General features: G+C 58.6%; 1 protein-coding gene across 3 annotated transcripts; it reads left to right on the top strand.

Moving 5' to 3' along the window:
• The first annotated feature begins 1,594 nt into the window (after window positions 1-1,594).
• RHOC (ras homolog family member C) lies at window positions 1,595-10,847 on the top strand. Of its 3 annotated transcripts, XM_062013425.1 has the most exons (6): window positions 1,595-1,700; window positions 3,094-3,166; window positions 8,395-8,552; window positions 8,733-8,853; window positions 9,308-9,438; window positions 10,114-10,847. In XM_062013425.1, the coding sequence occupies exons 2-6, from the start codon at window positions 3,160-3,162 to the stop codon at window positions 10,285-10,287; spliced, it is 591 nt and encodes a 196-aa protein (XP_061869409.1). In that variant the 5' UTR covers window positions 1,595-1,700; window positions 3,094-3,159; the 3' UTR covers window positions 10,288-10,847. The 3 variants fall into 3 exon arrangements, with proteins under 3 accessions (XP_061869409.1, XP_061869410.1, XP_061869411.1); XM_062013426.1 differs by lacking the exons at window positions 1,595-1,700; window positions 3,094-3,166 and adding an exon at window positions 4,952-5,190; XM_062013427.1 differs by lacking the exons at window positions 1,595-1,700; window positions 3,094-3,166 and adding an exon at window positions 6,480-8,047.
• Window positions 10,848-10,972: the final 125 nt, after the last annotated feature.

The following is a 10,972-nucleotide window of genomic DNA, read 5'->3' as shown; positions in this document are numbered from 1 at the left end:
TAAACTGGGTGCACTTCATGGCAAGTGAGACTGTAACCTCCTGGGGTCTGTGCTGAAGGGAGCAGGGGGTGACACTGGAGCAGGAGCTTGGCCTCATGTAGCTCTATTGCAATAAAGGGTTTGCCACTCACAACCCCACTTCAGCCTTACTCACAGAGCTCCTGCAAAGACAACTTACCTAGAAGCCAATTAGCTCTGATGAGGTTGAGTGGGGAGGCTTGGGAGCAAATGGGCTCAAGCAGAGCCATGTGAGCTGCTCTCCCTCTGCCCTTGGCACTGGCCAAACCCTGCAGGGTATCCTTTGGAGAGGATGATGTTGCTGGTCCCTTTGTAGTGCTGCCCAGGGTATGGTGTGGGTCAGAAACCCAAGGACCTGGCTGGGGAGCACTGTGTTGGGCTTGGATGAGGGTTGAAAACCAGCAGGCACCTGCCTGGGCCCCTCAGGCTGCTCCCTGCTGCAGGCAGTGCCTGCACACAGACAGGGAAGGAGAGGGAGGAAAGGCTGATGGTTTCCCTGCCCATGGGGTCACTTCTTCAGGGAGCAGGGTGAGCTGTGGATGGAGGCCCAGCTCTACAGGTTGGAGCTCCCAAGGACAGGACATACAGGACCCCTCTCTGGGAGTTCAGGCATCCCAGCTGCAGCTACCCCCTGCCTCTGGCTGCCTGCAGGAGCATCCCTGCTGTCCCACAGCCCCTGACTCCCTCCCCCTGTAACCCTGCTGTCCCACACCCCCAATTCCCTTTCCACTTCTTTGCACAGCCCCATTCCCCTGGCACGATGCTCTTCATGCTGGTGGCTGAGAACTGGAGCTGCTTTTGCAGGTCAATGGCTGGGAGTTGCAGGGCAGGGACAGGAGGCAGAGGCTGCATTTAAAGCTTCCACTGAGCCTCTCTCTCTTTTCACTAAGGAAACATTTCCTTTGGAAGCAGCTCCTGGCCTGGGGCTTGATAAATTAACAAAAATTGTCTCCAAACTCTTAAAATAGCAGCAGTTTATGAGCCTGGGTCTGGGCCAGGCCCCTGGGGCTGCCTTTTTCTGGCTGAGAGACAGACTCAGCCCTGCAGCTGGGGCACAGAGGGGAGCATCAGCCACAGGCTCCCCCTTTGGCAACAGCTCACGGTGAGCTGGGAGCCCCCAAGTCACCTCAGTGATGAGCCCAACACCTCTGCCAGAGGCTTAGGGGAGGGGACGAGAGATCCAGGGGACAGGGCACATCCTTCACCTCCCTGTGATTGCGCTGGTGGGAAACAGCCGCCTTCCTCCGGGGGTGAGCAGCCGAGGATGCCGGAGGGGCCCCGCCTTCAGGGGCTCATTGAATAACGCTCACGGAGGCCGAGCATCCCCCCGAGAGCTGCCCCGACGGCGGAGGGTCCGCGGGCAGGGGGCAAAGCCCGAGGGTCTCGCTCCGCAGAGCGTTCGGCAGCGGCAGCGCCGCGACCGCCCCGTCGGGGGAGCCCGGCACCGAGGCGGGGACGGCGTGAGCGGTGTCCCCACGGGCCGTGACGGACGGCAGCAGCCAGGGGAAGGGCCCTGGCTCGGCCCCAGCCCGGAGAGCTCCCGCTCCGCCTCCGCGGGCGGCCCCGGACGGGGCGGTGCCGGCAGAGCCGCGCTGCGGGGCCGGAGCCGGGAGCGCTGCGGAGCGGAGCGGGCTGAGGTGCGGGGCCGGAGCCGGGAGCGCTGCGGAGCGGAGCGGGCTGAGGTGCGGGGCACGGCGGCGGCGGGGGGCTGCGGGGGGCTGCGGGGGGCTGCGGGGGGCCAGGGGTCACTGCTGACGGGAGTGTGGGCAACTGCCATGCGGGGTTACTGGGCTGTGGCGTTACTGGTGGGGTGGGGGGTGACTGGGGTTACTGGTGGGGTGGGAGGTCAGTGCTGGAGTGGGACTGGGGGGAAAAGGGGACGGGGGGTGGATGGGCCAGCTGGACAGAGTGGGGTGTAGTGGGATAGGATGGGCTGGGGGTCTCTGGGATAGGCTGGGCTGGGGGTCCATGGGATGGGATGAGGGTCCCTGGGATGGGATGAGATGGGGGTCCATGGGATGGGATGGGATGGGATGGGGGTCCCTGGGATAGGGATCCATGGGATGGGATGGGGGTCCATGGAATGGGGTGGGCTGGGGGTCCCTGGGATAGGATGGGATGGGATGGGTTGGGATAGGATGGGGTCCACGGGATGGGATGGGATGGGGGTCCCTGGGATAGGGATCCATGGAATGGGATGGGCTGGGGGTCCCTGGTATTGGATGGGCTGGGGGTCCCTGGGATGGGATGGGATGGGGTGGGATGGGATGGGATGGGATGGGTGTCCCTGGGCAGTGGCATTTGAGACACTGTGGACATCCCTCTAGTAATCATCCCTCAGGCTGTGGGTTTACTCAGCTTGGGGGTCCCTGGTACCTCCCAGCTGGGCACTGCCCTGGGCCAGGCTGGGTGAGAGCCCAGGGGCTGCTGGCCTGTGCCACCATCCCTTGCCACAGCTCCTCCCCAGCAGTGTCCCCACACTCAGCTTTGCTCAGGGAGCAGCCACTCAGTGTTTTCTTCAGAAAAAGGAAAAAAAAAACCCCACCCTTCCCTTTGCTTCCTGCTGAGCTCATTTCTAAACATTTATGTTAGGGGGGCTTGTGGGGAGGAGAAATAATTCTGTGATGTCTTAGGAGCAAGGGAGCATTCCAAAAGCATGACTGAGTGGCCCTTTCCAGCACTAACAATCTGGCAGCCACAGCAGCTGCCAAAACCCCCTAAATCCAACCCTAAATCCACACTCAGCCCCTGGACAACCCCTGGGCAAAGGGGATTGTGATGCCTGGGAGGCTGGAAGTGGGCTGGGCAGCAGTGCCACATCCCCAGCAAAGCCCTCAGCTTGTGAAACCAGAGGCAGGGATGTAGCTGCATTTGATTTTCATGTTACCCAAATGCCTTTTGGTGTCCAGAGGGTTTCAGTTCAAGTTCAACTCCTTCTCCTACAAGTAGCACTGGGGAGAGACTGTGTGAGGTTTTCCAGCCTTCACATTGCATCCCTGCTCCTGACAGCCACAGATTCTCCAGGGGAAGGGGGTTTGAAGTGGAAAATAAGCCAAGTCACTTATCTTCCAACAGGTTGTGGGGAGCATTGGACCAGGCTCACCTCCCAGCTTGCTGCTTTCACTGGACACCAGTATTGACATGAAAAGTAAGGAATGTATTAGCAAATATTGATTGGCCCTGGGGCAGTGGGTGGCAGACCTTGCACAAGGACAGGCAGCTGGTATTGGAAGCTTTTAGCAAGACTTTTGTGCTGCCCTGAGCCTGGAAAGGCTGTCACTGGCCTGGGAGGTGAAATAAGAGCATGGTATGATGTCCTTTGGAAAAGGAGGTAAGGGCAGGCAGCCTTTTCCCACACAGCTCAAGCACTTGTGGTTCAGGCTTTGTTTAGGCTTTAAAATTCTTCTGGTCCAAGTGCCATTCTCTGATTTGCTTGTGGATGGGGTTTTTTTGTGGGATTTAGCAATGAAAACAAGGCAGCCTGGCTCCTGTGCTCTGGGGCTGGGCTGACACCCTTTGCTGCTGCACAGGACTGTGTGGGGTCAGGCTGGGTGATGCTGCCAGGGAAAAGCTCCCAGTGTTAGAAAAATATATTGGGAAGGTCTGGGGTGTGTTAAGTGTGGGCAGCAGGTCAAAGGAGATTCTTCTGTGTCTCTGCTCTGCCCTGCTGAGGCTTCATCTGGTGTCCTGTGGCCAGTTCTGGGCTCCCCAGCTCAGGAGAGACAGGGAAGTGCTGGAGAGAGGCCAGTGCAGGGCCACCAAGATGCTGAGGGGATGGAACATGTGTGTGAGGAGGAAAGGCTGAGACCTGGGGCTGTTGAGCCTGGGGAAGAGGAGGCTGAAGGGAGAACCTCATCAGCACAAACCCTGCCTGTTGTGTTTCCCTTTGGCATCAGGCTCTTTGCTTTGAGCCCTTTTTGGAACTTTGTTCTGCTTCTGCATCAGAGTCCCCCTGATACACCAAACACTTCCCAGGAGCCTTCTGTGCTGCACTGGCCATGGGGTAGATGTCTCAGCAACTTTCATTCCCCTCTGTGGGCACAACTGCTGGTCAGCTACCTGAAAGGGTGTTGTAGTGAGGTGAGGTGGGTCTCTTCTCCCCAGTAATGAGTGGTGGGACAAAAGGAAACAGCTTCAAGTTGCCCCAGGGGAGGGTGAGGCTGGAGCTGAGGCAGAACTGTTTCCCTGAGAGGGGTGTCACCCCTGTGCCAGGCTGCCCAGGGAGCTGGGGCAGTGCCCAGCCCTGGAGGGATCCCAAAGCCATGGGGCTGAGGTGCTGAGGGGTCAGTGCTGGGCTGGGCAGGGTGAGGGCAGGGCTGGGGCTGCAGCAGCTTCAAGTTCTTTTCCAACCCAAATGATTCTGTGATTTAAATGTGGAAGTTTACTTTCTGTTTCATTGCACAAGCTGTGCCAACAAGTCCTTCCAGCTACAACCATTTCTAGTATGAGGCAGCCCTGCAGGGCTTTCTGCTGGTGGTGTCTGCAGGTGACCCAGGAGCCTCTGTCACCCTGTCCCCAAACACCTCCATTGCTTTAACCTGGGGACAGCTGTGACTTTGACACACACTGTGCTGGGGTTCCCTGCTTGGGCTGCTCAAAGCTGTGACCTGGGCTGGGAGGAGAAGCTGCTCTCAGGGGGTTCAGGAGGGAGACAGACCTGGGGTGGCCTGTGGCTGTCCAAAGTGGCTCCTGTTTGCCCAGTGGCTCTGGAGCCCTGTCCTGAGCTGCCCTTGCTTGGTGAGCTGGGGTGGTGGCAGCAGCCCTGTGCACACACAGAGCCATGTTTAGAAGTGGAGACAGCTTGTCCTTGGCTGCACTGGTTAGAAAACATGTTCTGTGTTCCCTGCTCTGTGTTTTGCTGCTCTCTGGGTGCTGTGAGCTGCCATTGGGCTGCTCTGTATTACAGGTTGCACGGCCTGAGCTGAAGGTGTGTGGTTTAGGAGCTTTTGAAATGCAGTTGAGTGCCTTGTGGCAGCTTTAACCTCAAGCCTGGTCTGTGCTGCATCAACCCAGCTCCTTCCCAAACAACAATTACATCCAAACAGCACTCTGGGTGCTTTTGTTTGTTAAACCACTGAGAAGAGTTTAGCAGAGCCCAAGACACAGCGTTCCCAGGAAGATCTGGTTCTGTTCAAAGAGGTGGTTTTGCTCCTGTGGTGCTGGAGGGTCCAGGTGGGTGTCTGGGCTGTGGGGTGATGAGGCTGCATGCAGAGAGCTGGCTGTCCTCTGAGCCTCCAGTCCCAGGAGATGTTTGGTGGCAGCTCTGCAAGGCAGGAACAGGAGCCCTGGGTCTGTTCCCCCATCTCTGGCCAAGAAAGTCCTTGGGGCAATGCTGGTGGCTGCAGGAGCACTCCCTGGAGCCTTGACCTTACTCTGCTCTCCTCTGCTTGTTCAGGATGGGGGGGTTTGCTTTGGAGTGGGATGTCTGCCCAGCCCAGGGGCTGTGGGGAGCTGGCCCTGACCTGCAGCACTGCCTGTGTGGGCCCCTGAAAAGGGGGTATCCTGTGAAAAGGCTGCTCCCAGCACAGCTCCATCCCCCCACCCCTGCCCAGGCTTCAGGGCTGAGCAGAAATTCAGCTGCTTTTGCTGAATTATGTTGGATTTGGGGACCTTGAGCCTCTCCAAGGAGGTTCCTTGAAAGATTTCTGTCCCTATTTTGAGCCCTTCTTCAAAGTGATAACATCTGCCTTTGCTGTTTCCTGAGGTCCTGTAGCAGACACTGGGTGAGAGCTGCAGACACTGGGTGAGAGCTGCAGACACTGGGTGAGGGCTGCAGACACTGGGTGAGGGCTGCAGACACTGGGTGAGGGCTGCAGGCACTGGCTGAGGGCTACAGACACTGGGTGAGGGCTGCAGGCACTGGCTGAGGGCTGCAGACACTGGGTGAGAGCTGCAGGCACTGGTTGAGGGCTGCAGACACTGGGTGAGGGCTGCAGGCACTGGCTGAGGGCTGCAGACACTGGGTGAGAGCTGCAGACACTGGCTGAGGGCTGCAGACACTGGGTGAGGGCTGCAGGCACTGGGTGAGAGCTGCAGGCACTGGCTGAGGGCTGCAGGCACTGGGTGAGGGCTGCAGACACTGGCTGAGGGCTGCAGGCACTGGGTGAGAGCTGCAGACACTGGGTGAGAGCTGCAGGCACTGGGTGAGAGCTGCAGGCACTGGCTGAGGGCTGCAGACACTGGGTGAGAGCTGCAGACACTGGCTGAGGGCTGCAGACACTGGTTGAGAGCTGCAGACACTGGCTGAGGGCTGCAGACACTGGTTGAGAGCTGCAGACACTGGTTGAGGGCTGCAGACACTGGCTGAGGGCTGCAGACACCGGGTGAGGGCTGCAGGCACTGGTTGAGGGCTGCAGACACTGGCTGAGGGCTGCAGGCACTGGGTGAGAGCTGCAGGCACTGGGTGAGGGCTGCAGGCACTGGCTGAGGGCTGCAGGCACTGGCTGAGGGCTGCAGGCACTGGGTGAGAGCTGCAGGCACTGGCTGAGGGCTGCAGGCACTGGCTGAGGGCTGCAGGCACTGGTTGAGGGCTGCAGGCACTGGGTGAGAGCTGCAGGCACTGGGTGAGAGCTGCAGGCACTGGCTGAGGGCTGCATCCTGCTGCCAGAGGAATTCCCCTTTTCCTGCCCGGCAGGAACTTCACATTTTGAGGCAAGAAGCTGGAGGAGGCCAAGAACACAAGGGCTGTCCTGGAGCCCTAGCTGGTTTTATAGGCATGGCTTTAGAATGAGCTGCTTGGAAAGCAGAGCAGAGCAGTTGGGTTTCATTTGTTAGTTTCTTGGCATGCTGAAGGAGCTGCTTGCTCAGGGTTAGGCTGGCACTGGCAGTGGTGGCACAGGCTGAACCTGCACTGTGGCCCCAGCAGTGGGCATGGGGCTGTGCACAAGAGCCTGATGGGGTTTGGCAGTGCTGCTCTGCAAGAGGTGTTGGCACAAAGGTGCTGCTCCCTTTTGTTATCTCTGTGAATGAGCAGGAGGCATCTCCAGTGAGGCACCTCAAGTGCTGCACACACCCCAGCCCCAGAGTTGCCATGAGCCAGGTTGGGTTGCCAAGGAGGCTGGGCAGCTGCTGCTGGGGCTTGGGCTGGTTAACCCTTGGCAGAGTTTAAGACCTGAATTTCCATATCTGATGAGAGTGGCTGTGTCCTTTCAATTACTTGGCTTGCCAGCAATTGCAGTAAAGCTTTGCACTGCAGATTGTCTTCACATCTTGCACTCTCTTTCATGCATTTGTGAGAGCCAAGTCCTTTGCATCAGGCTCCCCTGTCCCAGGGACTGGCCTTGTCCTGCTGAGTGACAGAGCATCCCCTGGCACAGGCATTAGTGTCTCCCTGAGCAGGGTTCCACTGGCACCTGGGGTTGGTGCCATGGGCTGGCTCTGGGGGGTGAGGGCATGGCTGGGGGTAGCCCATCTGGCTACCGAGGCACACAGTGCTCACAGCCTCCTCACCCCACTCACTTTGAGAAACCAGCTCTGGATTAGTAATGGGCTATTTCTGGATTGCTCTCATGAGTAATGGAATGAATTGTGCTGAGATTTTTGGGTGGGGACAGTGGCTCTGCCACTGAGTCACTGCTCAGCAGCACGCTGGGCTCCCGAGCTGCTGGGGCCGGAGCTGTCCCGGGTCAGGGTGCACGACGGGGGCCGTGGGAAGGAGCTCTGGGAGCAGCACAGTTTGGAGCCATCCACCATTCCCCTCGCTGGCCAGGGCCTTGGCACCATGCTCTGCCATGCCAGCTGGCTTTGGTTAAGGTCTGATGCCTGGCAGACGGGGCAGCTCTGGGTGTCTGCGTGGGACAGGGTGTTTATCTCCCTCAGCAGCCGCTCCACAGACGTGTCTCTGCCGTGTGAGGATGAGATAACAGCACAGCCCTCACCACCTTTCCTCCTCTGTTTGTCTTTGAGACATGGAGTCACTATTTACTGCAGGCAAAGGAGCTTTCTGTCTGAGTAAATAGACTTTTTTGCTGCTGGACTCTCCTTTTTCCACGCCATGGTGATGACGGCTGGAGAGACGGACGTGCCTTTGGTCAGATAAGGATGGTTGCAACAGGGGTGATGTGTTTCTTGTGTCCCCAGGGACACTCTGTCCTCGAGAGCCTTCCCTCTCTGAATGGGCAGGAGACAGCAGTCTCCTCCAGCCCTCTGATCTGCCTCCATCACACCAACACTGTGTCTCCTTGGGATGGGTTCCACGAGCTGCTGCGTGCAGAGGGCTGTTGGCATCCCTGGCTGTGCTGAGATGGGAGCTGGAAGGCACAAGGGCAGGGAACAGGAGCCATACAGGGGGGTTTCCCTCCCCTGGAAGTGGGAGCCACATGAAGCATGGGCTGGCTGTAGCTGCTCAGTCCCACTCACCTGCTTTTGTCCCCACAGCCATGGCAGCCATCAGGAAGAAGCTGGTGATCGTGGGAGATGGTGCCTGTGGGAAGACATGTCTGCTGATTGTCTTCAGCAAGGACCAGTTCCCCGAGGTCTATGTGCCCACTGTCTTTGAGAACTACATTGCTGACATAGAGGTGGATGGGAAGCAGGTGAGGGCTGTCCTGGGCTGATGGAGCTTCTCGCATCCCCTCAGCCCCATGCTGGCTCAGGGGAGCCCCACAGCTCCCACATTTCTGGGTCACCTCAAACCTTCTCTGGTTACTAGATCAGTAACTGAGGGAGATGCTGAGCCACCTGTGAGCTGCTGAGCTGTGTTTCTCCCCTCCCAGGTGGAGCTGGCCCTGTGGGACACAGCAGGGCAGGAGGACTACGACAGGCTGCGGCCTCTCTCCTACCCTGACACCGACGTCATCCTCATGTGCTTCTCCATCGACAGCCCAGACAGCCTCGGTAGGGACTGAGGGGGAACCCACAGGACTGGGAGCTGCTGCTAAACCCCTGGGGTCTGGGAAGCCCCCATGCTGTCCCTCTGCCAGTCCCTCCATCTCCTGGTGTCGTGTGAGCTCCAGGAAAATGGTGGGAACTTGCTGCTCGGTGGAGGTGGGAGGAGAGGAGGATGAGGTGGGAGGAGAGGAGGATGAGGTGGGAGGAGAGGAGGATGAGGTGGGGGGAGAGGAGGATGAGGTAGGGGGAGAGGAGGATGAGGTGGGGGGAGAGGAGGATGAGGTGGGGGGAGAGGAGGATGAGGTAGGGGGAGAGGAGGATGAGGTGGGGGGAGAGGAGGATGAGGTGGGGCAAACTCCCCTTTCTGATGGGGCAAACCCCCCCATGCTGGTGCCTGTGGCTGTGAGGAGGGGGGAGCAGCCCTCCAGCTCAGGGATGGGGCCACTTGTGCTCGTTGCAGAGAACATCCCTGAGAAGTGGACGCCGGAGGTGAAGCATTTCTGCCCCAACGTGCCCATCATCCTGGTGGGGAACAAGAAGGACCTGCGGAACGACGAGCACACGCGGCGGGAGCTGGCCAAGATGAAGCAGGTTGTGGGGAGCAGCCCCTTGGCCACCACCTCAGCCAGTGACCCCTTTCTGCCCAGAGCCCTTCATTTGCCTTTAAAGTGCTGTCTGGCTGCCTGAACTTTGCAAAATGAGCCGATGTCAAAGTGGCCTAGAGCCACGTGCTGGTTCAGGCCAAGTTTATTTGTGAACAGATACAAAATGAACTTTAAAGCTTCTTGAGGAGGGATGTGGTTTGGTTTAGTTGCTGAGGGACATGGTTTGGTTGAGTTGCTGAGGGACATGGTTTGGTGGAGTTGCTGAGGGACATGGTTTAGTTGCTGAGGGACATGGTTTAGTTACTGAGGGACATGGTTTGATTGAGTTGCTGAGGGACATGGTTTAGTTGCTGAGGGACATGGTTTAGTGGAGTTGCTGAGGGACATGGTTTAGTTCAGTGGTGGGCTTGGCAGTGTGAGGTGAGTGGTTGAACTTGATCTTTTCCAACCATCATGATTCTGTGCTTAGCTTTATGGGTTGTTTATGAGTTTCTATTATCCAATCTGATCTACATGCAGAGATGTACTGTAACCTGTCAGCAGTGCCTTTACCCCTCCCATTCCCTGATTCTCCCTGGGGCTTCCCTTTGTTGGATGCCCCAAGAGCAGTGGCTGCTGTTCTCTGGTGATGTTTCTGAGCCCTTTCTTTAACGTTTTCCAGGAGCCAGTGAAGCCAGAGGAAGGGAGGGACATGGCCAACAGGATCAATGCCTTTGGTTACCTGGAGTGCTCTGCCAAGACCAAGGAGGGGGTGCGGGAGGTGTTTGAGATGGCCACCCGGGCCGGCCTGCAGGTCCGCAAGAACAAGAAGCGCAGAGGCTGCCCGCTGCTGTGAGCAGGAGGCAGCTGCCTGTGCCAGCCCCACAGCCCACGTGGGACCTCGTGGTGCCAGTACCTGCCCTGAACCCTCTACCTGAGAGCCTGGGGCTGTCCCTGCAGGGCTCCTGGCAGTGAGGGGTCAGTGCCTTCCACACCCGCTGCGCTCCACGGGCCGGGCTCCCCGCCGAGCCCTGGGTTGTACCCAGCTCCCTGGCTTCCCTCTCCCATGGGGATGGCTGTGGTGTTCCTCTCCCTCCTCCTCCTCCTCCTGCAGAAGCAGGAGATGCTGCTGGCTGCTGGAGTCTGCTGGGCTCTTGGGGTGCTCTGCCCACTCCCCTTGGCCATGCTTGGGATGGCCTTGCCCAGAGCCAGGCTCGGCCACTGCCAGAAGCTCTCAGCTCCTGGGACCCCACAGAGGTTGTGGACTCTCTCCTTCTCTGTGACCTGCACTGGGGCAGCACCTTGGCCCAGCTCTGCCAGTAACACCTTTGAGTGTGCCTTGGTCATGGACTTAGCACCAGTACACTGAACTGCATAACTGGGAGAATAAATGCAACCTGGTATTTTAGTAACTAACTCTGCTTGTCTGGCATCCTTCTGGCTGTCCTTCGTGCCCCTGTGCCAGGCCAGTGCTGCCTGGGGTCCAGGGCTATGCATTGCAGGGTTGGGGGAGTTGCTCTGCCCCCAGCCCCTCTTGCTGC

The sequence above is a fragment of the Colius striatus genome, chromosome 22 (assembly GCF_028858725.1).
Source record: "Colius striatus isolate bColStr4 chromosome 22, bColStr4.1.hap1, whole genome shotgun sequence".
Lineage (NCBI taxonomy): Eukaryota > Metazoa > Chordata > Aves > Coliiformes > Coliidae > Colius > Colius striatus.
Note: the sequence above shows the minus strand (reverse complement) of the source record. Positions and strands in the feature narration are given on the sequence as shown.